The sequence below is a fragment of the Psittacula echo genome (genome assembly GCF_963264785.1).
Source record: "Psittacula echo genome assembly, chromosome: 7".
Taxonomy (NCBI): domain Eukaryota; kingdom Metazoa; phylum Chordata; class Aves; order Psittaciformes; family Psittacidae; genus Psittacula; species Psittacula echo.
The window spans coordinates 55730330-55749156 of NC_137740.1; the positions used below are offsets into that span (position 1 = coordinate 55730330).

The 18827-nt window shown below is 38.2% G+C and overlaps 1 protein-coding gene across 2 annotated transcripts in view; it reads left to right on the forward strand.

Annotated features, from left to right (window-relative positions):
• Window positions 1-18827, forward strand: part of ZNF326 (zinc finger protein 326) — a 28404-nt gene that overhangs the window by 310 nt on the left and 9267 nt on the right. Inside the window, exons 2-9 of one of the 2 annotated variants that reach the window (XM_080623558.1) lie at window positions 353-427; window positions 6544-6670; window positions 8724-9129; window positions 11816-12014; window positions 13664-13698; window positions 14523-14610; window positions 16642-16756; window positions 18529-18676. In XM_080623558.1, the coding sequence (XP_080479684.1) occupies window positions 353-427; window positions 6544-6670; window positions 8724-9129; window positions 11816-12014; window positions 13664-13698; window positions 14523-14610; window positions 16642-16756; window positions 18529-18676 (1193 nt within the window). The remainder of the gene's footprint in view (window positions 1-352; window positions 428-6543; window positions 6671-8723; window positions 9130-11815; window positions 12015-13663; window positions 13699-14522; window positions 14611-16641; window positions 16757-18528; window positions 18677-18827) is intronic. The other variant, XM_080623559.1, reaches the window with a different exon arrangement.

An 18827-nucleotide genomic window follows, 5' to 3' on the forward strand; every position in this document is an offset into this window, starting at 1 on the left:
CGGCCGCTTTGTTCCGCGCAGGACCCCCCCTTCATCCACCCTCCTCCTCGCCGCCCCTCCCGGGTTCGGGAGAGTGGCGGCCGGCGGCGGGAGGGCTGCGCGGGACGAGGGCCCTCCCGGGGGGCGGCGCGGGCGGGATGGGCTGCGCGGGAGTGGGTGGCCCTCGGCGGGGCGAGCGGCGGGAGAGGGCCGGAGGCGGGCGGGGGGAGGTAGGGGCGAGCTCCGTGAGGGGGTCGTGTCAGGAGACTGGAGATCCGACAGGAGAGAGAGCCGCCTCTTGGTGCGGCTCCCTGTCTCTCCCCTCCGGCTCTTGCTAAGAACTAAGTCATTCTCACTGACCCATCCTCTCCAGCTGAAGACAGAGATTGGAGATTCCCAGATACCCCCATGCATTGTGGTGTGAACATGCCCAGTGGGTCAGTCTCAGGTATGAGCTATAAATACGTCTAACCTGTAAAAAGAGTTGGGGCTAAACAGTCAGTGTTGACAAAAGCAAAACTAAAATAAAAAAAAAAAATTAAAAAATAATAATAATAATAAAAAAATAATCAAACGGGTTATTAAAAGTACGTAATGTGGTTTGACTGAACATGTTGTTTTCTGGAGGAGTTATAACTGGCTGGGAGCGAGACTTGATTTTCATCTTGGGCATGTCAACATGAACTCCTGCGCATTCCAAATCAAAATAGTGATATCAAGGAGTGGGGATGGGAGGGGGAATACAGACTTTTCTCATGATTATGCTTTTTGCATAAATCAGTGTTTTGTTTTTTTGTGGAAAAAGAAAAGCAAGTCTTACAGACTACTGCATTTGATTTTTATTGTTTCTGTTCATACAGATGTGGAAAAGCAGAACTTGAAGCTGCTTGATATGTGGTTTGGGGTTTTTTTGCCATTTTTGTTAAGTTTAACATAGCATATGAACACGAAATGTTCATATTTCATATATGAAATATTTTTACATGAATATGAACTATTTTAATATTTCATATGAAATGTGATACAGCAGATGCTAGCTCTTATTTTTATACTAACAAAAATACCACATAGATCCAACAAAAACAAATGCATATATATTTGTAAGGTTTATTAAGGTTATGAGTTAGTAAGACTCAAGAAATGCTTTGACATCTCCTGCTAGGATGCAAGCAGATACTAAAAGAATGTTAATATAAAAACTTGATCATAAGCTTCATTTACTCATGTCATCAAATAAGTGTTTGCTGTTGTATCTCTTGATACTCTTGCTGACTGTTACACAGAAATAACAAATTGGATTACAGATGCACCTTTGATTGCAGTATGATCATTTTGATGATACATTCCTTGAGTCTTAGCTTGCTGCTTTTTTTTTTGCCGATCATGTTATTTTGCATTTACTTTTCTTCGTAGTAAAATAAAGAAATGAATGCTGTGGCCCTGCTTTTTTAATCTTCTGTATTGATTCCTACTTAAATATCCTCTAGCTTTTTAGTAGAAAAGATTTTCCTTAAGTTGCAGTCTAATTATCTTATTGGAATATTCACTGTAGCCGTTAAACAGAACCTGCTTTTCTGAGATCTGATGACAATAGTATTAAACTGAATCCTGGCTCATCCTATGGGAAGTAACCAATCAAATGCATGTTGTACAGTTAGATTGTTCTTTTTGCGCACCTCTGTAATAATAGTTTTCATTGTGATAATTAAGCTTTCTATTATTCATAACTATTAAACCAGTTTAATTATGATGTATGCCGCTTAATGTCTCACGTTAATGTTTATGCATTGTATGTATGTCAGTAAGGCATGCATAAAGCTTTGTCTTGCTTCCATTCTGTACAGTGGGCTAAAGGCTGTTTTGCAGGGGTCCATTAGATGGCAATAGAGGATGGATGTTGAGTTTTCATCTTTGCCTGTTTTTGAGTTGTTGGCACGGTTCTTCCTGTTGGAAACTTCTAGCCAGTGTGAAGCGCTTTTTATTGGATGGATGATGACTGCTGTAGTTCCACTGTTCCTTGCTGGTGGATGACTTGGTTTGAGACAGAGATGACATGGCCTGTAGAATAAATTCTGTTAATAGCATGTTAATATTTTGATTACTGTAACTGTTGTCCTTTTAATCTGGAAGGGGAAAGGGCTTTTGCTGCTATTCCTAAAATTCATCTGCTTTGTTGGATTGCTTCCTTGTTTTGCATAGGATTCAATGATGTGTTAAAACTTTTCTAACTAATGATGAGGTGGTGATTCTAAAGCAGGCATGGTGTTCTGAAAAATGCAATATGCCTGGAAAAAATGTTGCTTCCTATTACACAATGGATCCTTAAGCTTGTTGTGGTCATTGTGGATTATGGTTACAAAATATAGGAAATACAGCTTGTTTCAAGCTGGTACTTCTGTTTTTTTTATTGTTTCAATGTTATTTTTATTTTATTAAAGTTTCTTTTTTAAGTTAATATTTATTAAGTTAAAGATGCAAGATGTTCTTCATTTCTTCTTAGCCTTTTCATATGCTCCACATGGAGAACACTGTTGAAAATGATTTTGTTGCTTTGTGCTGTTAGTATTATTTCAACATTTTCTGATCTGAATCTTTTGAATAGAGTTCTTTGTACCAAAGGATTCTGAGTCTTACCTGCTACATGTTTAACTTCCTAGTAGTCTTCCTAAGGAAAAATTTAAAGGATCTCTTTACTAGATATGGCTGGCTTTTTTTTTTTTTTTTCTTTCCCTGAAGGAATATGTTCATATTAATGTTTTAATATGTAAATTGAACTTGTCTTTTAGTGTCCTGTTCTTTTTTTTATTTTAGAAGTAATACATTTTTTTTCCTCTTTGACACAACTCTTATCCCCTCTCCCTTACCCCAGTACTTTTAAGTATGGTCTTGAAATGAAAAATGAAATCATTCTTTACAGTTCTGTTTCTGTACTTTAGCAGCTTGTTCATCCACACTATTTATGCAAGAGCTACAGATACCAAAGCCTGGTCTATTCATTCAGCAAACTATTTTTTTCAGAAACTTTGTCAGTGCCTTCATCAGTTCAGAAATAAATATCAGTTCAGGGGTAAATATGAACCACTTCTTTATTTTCTTCTTTTTCCCTCTGTAGCATTCATAGATACGCAGATACAATATTTCATCAAAGTTTTCTTTGATACGTATTTGCTGTTTAAACTTAAGTACTACACTTCTGAATTTTTTGTTTGAGACATTGTAGTACAATTCCTAGTGCTTTTTCTCTAGTGCTTAAGCACATGTTCTGTTAGCATGTGAAACAGTTTCACGTTTACTCTGAGTAGTTTGCGCAGACAGGCAGCTTCTCTGTATCTCCACTGATGGTAACTGCCAGAGCTAACATAAGAGTGTGCAGGGAGCAGGCTACAAGCAGAGGAAATTGTTCAGTGCAGATAAAGCTTTTTTAATGTCTATCTGTCTTGCTTTAGTTAGTAGAATAAAAATCAAGTGTGAAAGATGCCAGTATGAATGGATTTTGAGGTCTGTGGTTGGGAGGTTTGTCAACTAATAAGCTGTTTACCTTGAGATTGTAATAATTAAAGCTGTGTGAATGATTATTATTCAGCTACCACATTTGAAAATAGAAATACTTTTATTTTGGTTCACCTAGGTGAATATTTACTGTCTGCTTTTATGTTTCCCCCCTTTTTAGGATAAAGCCTATCTGGAGAACAGACTGTAGAGCAAAGAAAAGCTTAATTCCCAAAGAAGTGCTGTACTTCTTTATTTGAATGTAGTATCTTCGTCAAGCTCTGGGCATGAAGTATAAAATTTATAAATCTTCAGCCAAGTTTACAGCTGACAGAATTACTGAACCAGGAGACCAGTGGTTGGAATGATAGGTTAACTGTTCAGCAATCTGGAACAATTAATGCAATAGTCACGAGGAGTTCATAACATCACCTTTGTTAAGTCAGGTCAAAGTTGTGTCTGTCCCACCTCACCAATATCCTGTATGTTGCTGTCTGTACATGTGGAAGGAATAGTACAAGTACCCCTTTGGTATATTTATGTGCCTTCACTAGTTTGCAGCTTGGAGACTTTCTGAACCAGAGTTGTAGTCTGTGTTCAACATCCTCTGAATTTGTTGTCAGTGGATTTATCCAATTTCTCTTGAATACATGTAAATTTTTAGTAACTTCTTGTCACAGAGCAGTTTCAGGGCTTAGTATCTGTTCTGTGAAAAAGGATCCAATTAAGTTTTTAGCTTATTAAGTTTCATTTGTTCCAGTTTCTTGTAACAGAAAATGATGCAAGTGATCCACCCTCTTCATTTCTCAGTATCTTTTGTGTCCCTGTTAAACCTTTTCAAATGTGAGTGTATTATAATTTGGTTAAATGTAGCGCAGTGGGTCTGGAAAGGACCCTCTGTGGTGGTAGTGGTGGTGTTCTAAAGGCAGTGGTTTAAGGATTTGGGGGCTGGCATAGCTTTACAGCAAGACTGCTGGTGTTGAATAACATGAACATGGATGAGTAAGGAGAATGTTGAGCAAAAGTGGATGTTGGATGTCGGAAGTTAGCCTGTGATTGTAAAACATATTTTAGTATTGCTGTCATGCTAAAACTTTTAGACTAACAATTAATTTCAAAGCTGTGCTTCAAATCTGTCTTTGGAAGAGTTCTTTGTGTGTGAATGTTTTTGGTTTTTCCCCACTGGTGAACTTCTAGCATATGAAGAGTACTTGTCGCTGTTCTATTGCAGTGTAGTTTACTACACTGTAATAGAATTGGGTTGCAGTGGCAGGGATCTTGACAGTATGTCATGTTCTTCCTTGTTGAATGATTTGTTTCACCTTTTCAGCACTTAACCTAGTTACTTTTGTTTCATCTCAGGGTCTGTAGATAATAAAGAGCAGGTGAAACAAAGAGCAAACTAGTAAAGAAATAGAGCAGGTGAAACAAAGGGTAAACTATTGGGTGCTTGCAGGTCAGATATTTCAGTTTTCAGAATGTCAGTGTCTTTTGAATATATATACTGTATCATTAAAACAAAACAAAAAACAACCAACAAAACAAACTCAAACAATCAAACAAAACCCTCTTTGGATCAGAGATTGACCATGGGATCATCCAGCCTTAGTTTCTGTGAAACTGAATTTTATTGATTACCTTACTTTGCTGCAGAGTCTTTATTGTATGTTCAGAATATGCAAAGTTGTGATGTGACTTCCATATATTCAAAGGTTTCTAGAAATATTTTAGATGGTTTTAGAAAGTATCTATAATCATTAGAAGGAAAAAAAAAAAAGTCAGCAGATCTTACTTTGCTGGAGTTTCATAGCATTCAGACATGCTAAGGACATCTGTGTAAAAGTGATACAGTCAGCTCCAATACAGAATGTGCAGAATTCTTGTTGACAGATGTAAGAAAGTAAATTACAATGGCTACCTGGTGCTGACAAGAAGCTGGTACAAACAGGAACTAGAATGTGTACTTATTTTCATCAGTACAGTGATTTTCATGGAATGATATGCAGGGAATGACTGTGTTTCTTTAAACGGGAACATTTTCTTCTGACTTCAAGTGAGCTTCTTGGCCTGTTGTCTTCTGGAAAAGTCAGTGGTTTACAGTTGGAGATTTTGAAATATATAAATACTCTCTGGTTAGAGTGGACAAGTGTGTGTGGTTTTGTTTTTATTCTTCCTGTGTTCACTGTGTTTTCCTTCTCTGTGTTACCCCTTTACTGTGAGGCTTGACTTGCCAGGCTTTCTTTGTGTTATCTAAAAGTTATTGTTGGTTGGTACTGGGAAGCAGTTTTGGTTACTTGTATGCCAGTGAAGTGCAAATTGTGTTTGTTAAGGAAGACAGTGGATAATAATCATTATGCATATCTGTGGCACTGTTTCAGTGTTTTGAATTGTGGTTAGTTAACCAGAACTTCTACATAGGGCTTCCAGTGTTGAGAAAGAAGTTGGTTCTTTTACCAGGCTTCATTACCAGATATAATGGTGTCATGCAGTGACATCAGTTCAGCTACGAAATACCAACATCTTAGTGCAGTTAGTGAGCTACGACTCAGTGCTGATTTGGGTGGATTTTTGTTTGTGCTACGTGGAGAAAATTCTTTTGTTTGGCTGTAGCCTATATACAGTCTGCACTGCAGCATGACATCTTGTAACCTTGACCCAGGGTCTCTCTCAGTGCAGGTGAAGGTTTCTTGTGATATTGGACAGTGAAAGCAGATGCCTGTGAGCTGTGTGTATTGTTAAAGGGTGGGAATGGTGTTAATTCTCCACTAACTTCTGACATAATCTATGTTGTGCTGCTTCATTTAATTCTCTTAAATTAACTTGTGTCTGAATTCCAGCTGATAGAACAATAATCATGAGTTACCCACTACTGGGAAAAAAAATACGAACTTGATTTCATTTAAGAGGTGCTCAGATTATGACAGACGCACAGCTTCCCTAAGCACAGTGTCAAAATTGGTTTGCAACTGGCAGTTTTGTATTTTGTTTGTAAGCATTGTGAAGAATTTAAACTAATTTACTTAATAAGACTTCTTGCTTTCTTTCTTTATAAACATTTTTCTGCTCTTTTTTTAGACATGGACCGTGATTATGGGCATGGAGGCTATGGTGGCCCACGATCCATGGACTCTTACCTTAACCAATCCTATGGGATGGAGAGTCATGGAGGTGGAGGCGGAGGAGGTGGTGGTGGTGGTAACAGGTAAAATAATCCCTCGATTGTCCCAAGAATTGATCAAATCCAATTTAAGTTGAAACCGTTGTCTTCTAACTTAAGTGTTCCTGAGGCATGTTGTTACGATTTTGTATGAACACTTCCGTTCTGAGTCTTCATCTTCAGTAAATACTGGCAAACACTAAAGTATAAGAGCTAGATTCTTGTCATAATCAGCATCTTGTGGAAAAGTTTGACAGTGAAACAATGCGTCTTTGAATGAAAATGGAAAAAGTGTTCGTTTTCAGTAATGGCTGGCAATTAGTAACTGATTGGCCTCACATACCATTTCTGACATAGCCAACTAGACCTATCTGGTTTAGTGCCTTAGACTGAATCTATCAACATTCCGTTTTCAAGGAACATTTAGGGTATATGTTCTTTGGTTTGAATGTGCAGTGCTCAAATGTTCTTGGTATTGAATCTGAAAGTCATGTCCAGATTATTTCATTGGAAGGTACTGATTATACTCAAAACAGTGTGCATGTTCTAGGCTGCTTTGTAAGATGGATTGGTCTCGTAAATTCTGATGCAGTGGTTTTAAAGTTGCGTATTTAATTCTAGGATACTACTACTGTTGCTCTTTCAGATAAAAACAGTAGGGAGCAGCTGATTTGATTTAGGTCTTAATATTGTATTTCAAGAAGCATGCTTTTCAGAGTAGTGATTCTATCTTGGAGGAAATAAAATGTGAAGAAAACTTAGACAATCTGATGGTTTTCTTGTGTGCGCCCTTGAATGCTTGTTTGGCTGTAGCCAGACTACCATATGGTTCTTGTCTGTAGTCACTGTGGTGCCACTGGGCAAGGACAGTACTAAGTAGGGAGGCTCAAGAAGTGTTGTTTTGCTGCACGGTTCTGTTAAACTTTCTAGTTAAGTATAATTTGTTTAATGATGAACAACAAGATCAACTTAAAAGTCTGAGCAGAGATTCAGGAATGAGCTGTACCTACCATATAGTAATCTGCATATGATTGAGGTTGAATGACTATTTGAACACCAAAACGTTTCTTGCCGTGTAACTTTAATATTGTGCATGGGCCGTATTTGTAGATAGTGTAATTTTCTGTGTAGCTTTGGGTCTTCTGAGACTAACATGTTCTAAAGTGAAAACGTTCAGTTTACTGTAGATACCGTTATTAATTTGAGTCTCTTCTAGTTTATATTTTATCAGTCAAGGGGTTGTCTTTCCCAGCTCCTAATGAATCACTCTATTTTAACGCTGCAGGGACACTAATGTGTTTCCCTTCCCAGTTGTTACAAATACTGATGATTTCTAGCCTGACAATTCTCCCCTTCTTCACCAGGCAAAGCAAACTCTGGGTCAGTAGCTAAAGATTTCAGCTCCTTGTTACTCTACTCCGAAATTCCAAGAACTGTTTTCACATCCACTGTGCATGCATTGGTAGACTTTCAAAATCCTGAGTTGCTAATGGGCTGTAAGTGAAAGAAGGATACACTGACGGTCATGAGCTCTTTTGACTGGGAGACTGAATTTTATAGGGAAGATTTCCAAAAAGTACAGCTATGAATGGGAGAGCATGTGTATTTTTCCTTTAAAACTAGAACTGTGGGGTGTTTAAGACTCACGTCTGTACCACTAAAAACATATTCTTTTCTTTCTCAGTTCAGAGCTAAGCCGCCTTTTAACTGCTGTTTAACTGTTAGAATACAAGGGCATGATTTTGAAGAAAGGAGAGCTTGACTAGCCTATGAATGTCTGCAGGTGATTATTTTTGTGAGACTAGGGCTGGGCTCTAATGTTTTAGTATATGAATGTTGCTGAAAATTTTAAGTCAACAAAGTTCAGGCATACTGAACTTTAGAATTGTTCCTAGCAAAAATGGCTCAGATAGCTTTCTATCTGGTCATAGTGTGATTTGCCCAGCCCTAATCAAGATTTAAACAATAACACAATTGTACGGACCAGTATAGTAATAAATTGATTTTAGTTGATAAATGCCAACTGATAACTTGTCTTTTGAAATGTATAACATTAGTAAGCTTACTTTTTTTTCTCCTCACTGTGCAACTTTTCCAGGTTTGGACCTTATGAGTCTTACGACTCCGGGTCTTCTCTGGGTGGGCGAGATCTGTACAGATCTGGCTATGGTTATAATGAACCCGAACAAAGCCGCTTCGGAGGTAGTTATGGTGGTCGATTTGACAACTCCTACCGGAATAGCCTTGACTCTTTCGGAGGTAGAAACCAGGGCGGGTCTAGCTGGGAAGCACCTTACTCCCGTTCAAAATTGAGGCCTGGGTTTATGGAGGACAGAGGAAGAGAGAGTTACTCTTCCTACAGCAGTTTTTCTTCACCCCATATGAAGCCTGCACCTGTAGGCTCTCGGGGGAGAGGAACGCCTGCTTATCCTGAAAGTGGATTTGGAAGCAGAAACTATGATGCTTTTGGAGGACCATCAACAGGCAGAGGCCGAGGCCGAGGAGTAAGTACAGAATCTTTTCAGATTCTTTTCACTAGACACTCTTTTAAACCCTTTCAAGACCACTGCTTTAAAATGAATGCACTGTTCGGTACAGTGTGGGGTTTTTTTGTCTAAGCAAACTGTCATGGTTGACAATGTTGTTTACCCCTTGAAGCTGTCTTCAAGTAGAACCCAGTCCCTCTTTCTGTTGAAAGTAATGAGTAATAGAAGACTAGTTGATAAGGTTTGTTAAATCTCTCCTTTTGTTTGAAAGGTGAAGATAATAGGTTTGGTCTAAAAGGGATTAAAAGGACTTGCATTTTTCCTTGTAAACACTAGCATCTTTGCTGCTGGTGGGGAAATTCTTGGATATTGTAAAAGTTTAATTCAAAGTCTGTTGAAGTTTTGAGTAGGTTAAAGGTGCAATGTATAAGCAAAAAATAAAACCGAAGTTGTGAATGCTAGAGTAGTTTTTGCTTCCTGTAAAGGAAAATCTTAGTTAATTCTTTAATGTTGAACATGTGCTTTATCAAACATCAAGTCTTCTTTTTAACTTAATTCTTACACTGACTTGTGTGTTGGAAGGGTGATGGGAAGGAAATGGCAAAGGTGGGTGGTTAGCAGATACAGTGGTTCTTTCTCAAAACTAAAGCATGGTTAAAGGGACACCATCAACTTGAAATCAGGTCCTTTCACAGAATTAAGATTAATTTCCAAATAATGTGCCTAGTCGTGTTAGTTGTATTCATTTTGTTTTGAAGACTTATGTTCTAACTCCTTTTCAGTGGATTCCTTTCCAGTGTAGGATGTAAAACCTTTATGACCAAGAAACAGGAAGATTAACTGTACACAAAATAGTGGGTCACAGTTTGGAGTAGTAATGTTTGATGTGAAATGGGCTGGGGAGATGGGGGAGAATACAACAGAAGAGAATAAAAGAAATCCGGACAGAAGTACTAACTTTAAGTTGATGGTGTCCCTTTATCTTGGTTTTATAATCCCAATTATGATTGTTTCAAGCACAAAATGTTCAGTGAACACTTTTCTGCCTGTGCCTCTAGGTGTAACTTATCTTTTAAACTCTTAAGCGTACCATATTTCTTTGGGAAGCAATTCTTTAATGTTCAGCCATGCAACTTGTTTGTAGCTTGAAGTGTAGAGGAAGGTTATTTTCACTGGGTCCTTTAAGTGCCTAATTGTGTGGTGGTTTTGTTCCAGAAAGTCTTATACACAGCATTCTTGAGTACTCTAGTTGCCATATGAAAATTTTAGCTCAGATTTGCACATGGCTGCTAGCTAGCATGTAGCATGGTATGAGAAATAGATTCTAACCTTTATGTTTCTCTGCTGGTGAAGCTGAAAGCATTAGGTTCTTAAGCTTGAATGCCGTCCTTTCAGAACTCATTTAGATCTGAAAGTTTTGTGCGGTTACAACCAAGTAGCCTTATTTCTTTTTCGTTCTGCTTTTGAAATGTATCTCTTTAGTCTTTTATGTAATAGAATGTAAAGGCTAAACTACTTGCCAGATGTAAAATGCATTGCACCTTTAAAAGATAGACTGTTAAAAAACAGGGATTGAAATTGAAATTATCCAAGTGCATACTTCATGTCAAATTTATGCATACAGTGTAAGTGTACATGTTAGGTAGTTCTGTAACTATCTCAACTAAATAAATTAACATGGCGATCTTGTGCATGGACTCATTAAGAAAAGCTTCCGGTTTGGTACATTCTGTCATTTAAAATTTGCTTAAAAAAACAAGTCATGATTTTCACAAAGTATGTTGAAGTTATTTTTATGTTCTTTTAACTTTGATAGTGTAATACTAATTCTCTTTTCATGTCAGTAGAAATATTTCTGCTTATCCAAGTCACCCATCCAGTCAGCAGGCGCTCTTCTGCCCTTTATTAATTCAATAATTGTTAAAATTAAGTAGTATGTTAGAGCTTTTGTAAACACTGCAGCCAGCTATATTCTCCCTCTTCAGATTGCGCAGTTATTCCGTGCTTTCAGAGAGATAACTTTCATAAACAGGCATCCACAGCACTTTTAGAAAAGTCCACAGGAATTCTACTAGGAATAGTAGAAAGGTTTTGTCTTTCAACTGAATTTTCATTTCTACTGCTGCCATGTTTTTGTATCGCTCCCTCCAGGCCAAGCTTTTACACTATGAATTTACTGAATTCAGTGGAAAGATAAGTAAAAGAAAGAATGAGCTTCTGTCAATTAATCACTGTTCCACACTGGCCAATCTTCTTTACTTCATTTTTTAATCACTGCCAATCATTTGGCATAAAGAAGCTTTTTCTTCCTTTTTTTTGGAACTTTATTTTTAATGGCTGCTCTCTGAAGTAGGTTGGTTAGCTCTGCTTTTTTCCCCAAAGAGAGGTCGTTTATCATCTAGGGAATCTGAAGAGAAGAGCCAAGGTATTAGGCTGAGATACGAACCCTGTTAGACATGTTCATTGTCTGGACAATGGTTCTGAATAAGCAGAAACGCAGTTTATACATCTGTATTCATTCTACTGGACAAACATCCACAAAGCCATTACTCAACACAACATTGAGCTGGGAGCTTTATTTCCCCTGCATTTTGCTCTAGAATGCAGATTTTACGTTGTTCATGGTTTTATTGTACCGAGTAAATGTTATATTTCTATTGATTTAATATACTAATACCTTTCTCTTGATTTCACAAACTTTCAGCATATGGGAGACTTTGGAGGAATGCACAGACCTGGAATTGTTGTTGACTATCACAACAAACCCAGTCCTGCAGCAGTTGCTGCAAGAGGAGTAAAAAGAAAAATGGTACCGCAGTCATATAACAAACCTGCTGGGACATTTGTCAAGAAGCCCAAAATGACAAAACCTATTTTGAAGCTGAGCCAGAAAAAATCACCAAGTAAGTAACAAATGCCAAAATTCTTATATGTGCTGGTTGGTAATTCTATGAGTTTACTCTTCTACTGCAAAGATAATTTGCTGAATGAAATATAATATTTTGATGTGTTTATGTATGTACTGCTGAAGACTATTTAATTCAGATTTAATAATGCTTCCTGTAGACATACATTCACTACAGAAAATAATTTCAGATCTCAAGTTGCCTGAAGTGATGATGCCTGACAAATATTAACACGTGCCTTTGCATGAGGCTGGGCCCTGCTGCCCAAATACTTCGATGTAAAATGTAGTGCATCAACTGCAATGCAGCTAAAATAAAAGTATAAGCTGTGGATGTGGAGGAGAGGGGAAGGGAGACAAACTGAGAACACAGTGAAAACTGCTGCAGAATGATTTCTGAATGGTAAAGGGAGATTGTTCCTTCTTGTAAATGAAATGCCATAATGACAAGAAGAACTGGAAATATGATGGATACACTGGAAATACAAATTGCAAAGTATTAGTAGTGCTTGGTTTGTTTAGCTTCCCTAAAGGTGTTCTACAGATCTAATAATTTTCATGTAGCAGGCAAAGAGGGAGAAGAGTATCACTGAGATTGGAATAAATTACTTGATTTGAGGGAATTTCAACTTGAGTCTTAAATATTATGAATGGCATGTACAGCAGTCAGATTTTTTTTGGGGGGAGGGGCTTCTAATATCCTCAGTTATTTGGATCTGAAGTGTTTTATATAATTTGGTTTCGAATCACACATGAAACATGTTCAAAATTACTTTAGCTTGGAGCTTACATGGTAAAGGTACAGACTGGGCAGAAACTTCTATGTGAAAATTGTAGTTACACTACTGTGTATTACAAAACTGTTCTCTTTAATTTCAAGACTACTGTAAAAGTTCCAGGCACTAGGTGTGTAGAACATGTTCCTCTGGTTTTTATATAGGGAATAATATTGCTGGACTTGCCGGCTTTGTTGTGATTAAATGGGTCTGTAAAATACACATCCAGGTATATCAAAGATGGGCATCTCAGAATTCTCCCTTGTAGCTCTTCTTCTTTCAGTACTTTTGTACTTTCTCCTTTTCTGAACTACCTTCAGACAGAGCAGTTCTAGTTTATTATGCTTCCTGTCACCGATTTCCACAATCCAGGGACCAATGTACTATTTAATATTGAAGTTACCTTTAAGAAGTAGAGTAGATGGTACCCACTAGATGGTGCACTTTTAATCAGCCTGTCCTGTGGAGGCTGGGAGGAAGAAACTGTTGGGTGGCTTTACACAGTTTTTTGGAACTTGAACTGGAAGATGCTCTAAGCAGTGTTGTGTATGTGAAAACTAAGTGGGTGACAACTAACAGAAAATTGGATACAATTTCTATACAATATATGTGTGAAAATATATCTCAAAATTATATTGTCCTTTCTGTCATGGCTTTCTTGTTTTGTGATGTTAGATATAGATGATTGCTTCTAGAAGATTGATTAGTTTATATGCCTGAGGATAACTGAGTATATGTTTAGTATTATTACTAAAATATGATAAATTGTAGATGTAGACCTGTTCTTTTTCCGAAGTATCTTATTGCCTTAAAATGAACTGACAGTGACAGCACTATCGCATTATTTATTTCTTCCTTGCTTTGCTTATAGGCAGGAAGTCATCTTTCCAGGACTCTACGATAGAGGTAAAGGTTCACAGAGTTGGAAAATGTTTGTTATTGTTTCAGCAGTTTTCACAATATACCTAAGGATGAATAATCATTAAACTACAGTTATAAGAATTGAGCACGTAACTATATAAGTGTGTTCTAAACTTTTTCTTCACTGTTTTTAAACGTGTCTTATTTCGGTGTCAGTCTGAAATCCTTACTGATTTCTAGTGAAAGATACAACTTGTGCACATAGCCTGGAAAAGGAATTTTAATGTCTATTTGTAGACCCTACCTGTTCTTGTAATGCACAAAGAGCTGTCACATGAATACTTACAGTAAGACATAAGACACATCAAGGAGAGGGGGTGAATGAAAAAGGAACCAGTGTTAACAGATGTTCTTTGATAAAGTACAAAGATTAGTTCCTACATACAGAAAGATCAGTTGCAGTGATATCTAGGAATGTGATCAGTAAGCTAAGTGTGTGGATATACATCCTAGTTCCATGCTGAAAGACTGGGATGATATTTTCCCTTTTGCGTGGAGGTATTAATGTATTCTCAGCCAAGTATGTGAATGTCTGAATTGGAAGTCAAAGTATTTATGTGGAAGACAGATTTTTGATTGTGAAACTAATCCTCTAAGACTTTAAGGTGTTATGGAGAAATGCATAGCTTGAAGTGTTTATACATTGAGTAACTAGATAATCAGTTCTGTTTCTTCCATTGTTTCATTTGATAATAAAAATCAAGTAGGAGATTACTGGAAACAATTAGCACTGTCTTTTTCTGGATTTAGAATTGCATTGTTTTGTTGGGGTTTTTTTCTTAACAAGTTTATGGATTTGACTTTATTAGGAAATTGAAGTGGACACAAGTGGTGCAGTTGTTATATATGAAGACTTTACAAGAGATGCTTATGATCTTGGATATCAGACTTTTGGAGGTAAGTCAGTTTGCTTTGTCCAGTAAAGTATGATAGGTATTGTATTTGTGTGACTGATTAGATTTGGTAAGCCTGTATGTATGTCCTCTAATTGTTGCTAAATAGCATTACTTTCTTTTTTTAAGAGTTTATACATGTAGGCCATGGAGAAGATGACTGTTTGTACCATCCATCCCTCCATCCATCACTTTTTTTGTTTCTTACATGCTTATTTTCTCTGTTTTCTGATCATCTCTATATATCATTGTTCGATTTGTTTTTTCTTAAATTAATGTAATGGTCTTCCATACTTACTGCCATTCTATTGCTTAAATGTTGTTAATCCCACCAGTTCTTCACCCATATCCTATTATTTATCCCACTAGCTGATCAACCTCACCCTTAAATTGTAGGTGAGTCATTTTTATAAGTGGATTAGTTAACTTGGAGAGCTGCTCTCAGGAACACCTGGTCTGTTTCATGTGCTGTCTTAATGAAACAGGTTAGTTATTAGTCTGCATAAAATCAGTTGAAGTATCTATTTAGTTTACATGAAATCAGTTGGAAGTGTGTTAACTGTAGCAATCTCAAACAAGTATACAAAGAAACCTAGTGTTAATGCTGAAACTATCTTTAGTCCCCTTTCCCTTTGTGAGCTGCCCTATTGCACGTGTAGTCTAATCTGATGCTGAAGACTGCTGGAAGTTTGCAGCCAGCTGATCAGAGTCTCTCTTCCTGAAATACTGAAGTGGGAGCCCCACTGTGGAGTCCTAATTTACCTGTAGATTCAGGCCATCCATTTCTCAGCTTGTAACAGAATGGGCACTTGGAATTGTGAGCTTGAGGGGCAAGGCATATAGGCCATTTCGCTCCACTGAATGTCATACAGATGCTTTTTACAGCAGTAAAATGAGATCCTTTGCATATTTCCATGAATGGTGGTAAGACACTAAGTGAAACTTAAAGCCTGAAATCGGTAGTGGGAATTGGCTCTGTCTTTGGGATAGGAGTTTTTCCTCCTCTCCGGATTAGAATAGTTTTTGAAACTCTGTACAAAATGAAAAACCTTGGGGTAATCAGGAATGGAGCAAAAGCTGTCAGTCAGTGGAAACGTTCTCAGTACTCGGTGACACTTCTAAAGCCACAGAGCTTTTTGCGAGGCTTTTTTTGCATTATGATGCTATATGTTCCTTTCTGTCACTATTTGGATGGAGGCTGACCTCTCTCCTAAGGTAGAACTGCACCCTCTGTTTCCCGCTCTAAAACTACTATCTGAGTAATGTTCTGATTGTTTCCCTTTATCCATAGGCTTTTAAAGCAGACATAGGAAAGGCATAAGTACACTTAGGCAAAAGTCAATGTCCTTATTTGTTTTCACCTCCTCTGGCTCTTTCTTCACTGGTTTATTTCTTCAACTCAAAATCTTTGGAACGTTTTTCTGTGAAGTCTAGTGGGGAAACATAATAAAGTTGCTGAAGTTCAGGTTGGGTACCATACCTTAATTAAACACCGCCTCGTCTTCTTTATGAGAACCTTTGCTTTTGTTTTTGGAAACTGCCTTTTCAGCAGAAGAGAATGGCTTTAGATACTTTCTTTTTATGTAAGGGGATTGTAGCAATGGTGCTCTAAAATCATGGAGAGTTTTAAATGATGTGTTTCTCACCATTCATCCCCAAGTATCCTTTTCTGGTCACTTCCTTGAAGAGGCCTCTAATAACTAGGCACAAGAGGGTAGGTTTTGCTTTAACTCTGAATTCCCTTAATTTCATGAGTGCAATCTATAGTGTCACCCCTTAACTACTAAGTTAAGTTTAAATTGTTTGTCTTTAGAGGAGGAAACCAAACTGAAGCTTCTATGGCATCTAAATATGCCATTGAACCATGTCAGTATAGGATCTTTCTCTGCATTCTAATGTGTTTCTGGAGGAGACAGGGAAGATGGAGACTTTTACTGTTTGGGGTTTTTTTGGTGTGCGGTTATTTTGTATGTTGTTGTTTTGGTTTGTTTTTTTTTTAACATAAAACTTTTAAATCCTTCTGCTGTATGTTAAGATGGCAAAGGAGAAGCTAAAAGTGAGGAGGAAGAAAAGCGCCGAATTGAGGCCAGAAGAGAGAAGCAAAGGCGTAGAAGGGAAAAGAACAGTGAAAAATATGGTGATGGATACAGGTTGGTGTTACCTTCTGTGTAGCGCCCCCCTCTCCCCCCCCTCCACCGGTTCCCTTAACGGGCATACCAAACTTTCCTCCCCTACCGGAATTGCAGGCAGTGTCGGGCATCTCCCCCACGGGTGGCCAGTTCGATTCGCCGAGAAGGGAGGTGCCGGTCCGGCAACCTTCCACCGCTGCCGGTCCGGCAACCTTCCGCCGCCGCCAGTCCAGCGGCGTCAGTGTGTGGTGTACCATACAATGCTATACGAGCCGCAAAAACGGCCTCATGTTCTTCATGACTCTTGGAGACAATATTTTCGATGGCACCCCATGTCTCCCCTAGATCTCCTGCTTTCTTTTCCCCAGCCAAGACCGCTTCCAAAAGCTCTTGGTGGATTCGTCCCCATCAGGAGGTGTCTAATACGTCCACGGGAGCCTCCACCGCCCCCCGGCCTTGCAGCCATTGGATGCAGTGGCCCACTGGCCCGGAATGTATCGCCTTCGGCAACCCAGCTTGCTGTGCAAGGGCCTTCAGTACCTGTACCACGTGGCTCACATCCATCGCTCTCACGTCGGGGTCACCACTTGTAGTTTCTCGCTACTCGTGTGGTGAGGGATGGAAGCGCTAGTTCCCTCCGAACTAGGGCTGAGACATAGAGCATTCACGGAATGCGGGTCAACAACGATTTATTGCGCAGTTACAATTCCTTATATATGTTGCTTAAGCACCTCCCCAGAGTCAGCTGGTTCCTGTCCCTCCTGGCAACTTCCTGTCACATCACGTGATCTTCCGTGCGCCAATCCCTACACTTCTGTCTTGTGGGCAGTGTTTTTCTTCCCCTTTATCTTTCTGTTAGCATATGTCTTATTTCCTCAAGGCCCCTTTGGACTGATTTTATCAAAATGAAATGAAGAGCAAAAAACCCCCCCCCCAAAGTCGCCACCCCAAAACAAAATCCAGAAACTAACCTAAACAAAGAAAAATATCTTGAACCAAAACCCAGCACCCAAATCCTGCAACTTAGAAGACTGGATGTTTCACTAGACCTCTGCTGTATCAGAAAATACAAAATATGCATCAGTGCACACTTGAGAAGCAGATTAGAATGATACTGCTTTTGAAGTATGTATTTCAGTCAAATATAAATTCATGCTGATTTAATAAGCTGTTAAAAATTGACTTTATTCTGGTTTCCTATGTAAGGTGAGCTATTGTCTAGCAAAAATAAGTAGATTGTTCTGTTAACTTTTCTTAGTCTTTCCACAGCCAAGCAGGCTAATGGTCAGCACTGTACAAAAGTCTTCTGTATCAGTTCAGTGTATGATCATAGTGTTAGTGCCATCGTACTAAGGTGGCCATATTTCTTTAAAATAGATTATATATTTTTTAATTTTAAAATGAGCTTTAAGTGAATTATTTTTATTATTTGTAGTTAAGAACTTGTGGACTGGGCTTGGCTCTGTGAAGTCCTGCGAAAGGTGACACAAACTAGAGAGCTGTGATAGATAAACTCACATAATAATGTGGCTTTTAAATGGTTAGTTTCTGATTTCAGCAGTTTTCATCTTCTGCATAGATAATTCATCTGAGACTAGCCTCATTTATGTTTGGTTCTTGTAGCAGTTACCCTTTGTGTGAAATACTGCAGTTTTGCTTTTTCACTTAGGCTTCTTTAATGAACGTTTTCCCTTCCCTTTTCTGATTAGGTTTGTCAAATCTTCATAGTTTTGCTGAAAGAGGAAGGGATGTTTCTGTAATAGTAATACCGTTTGCTGTTTTCCTCTTCCTAGAATGGCATTTACTTGCTCGTTTTGCAAGTTTCGAACGTTTGAGGAGAAAGAAATTGAGGCACATCTGGAGAGTGCAGCCCACCAGGAAACATTGGATCATATCCAGAAGCAAACCAAATTTGACAAAGTTGTGATGGAATTTCTTCATGTAAGACAACTGCTTTTTGATCTATATAATACTTCTTCATTAGAATGTCCTTAAAATTTACCAGTGCTTAATTTATCATTGCAGATGACTTTTGGCACAACACACATTATTAAAAACTGAAGCAAATTCAGTCTGTAAAATAGTGTTACTT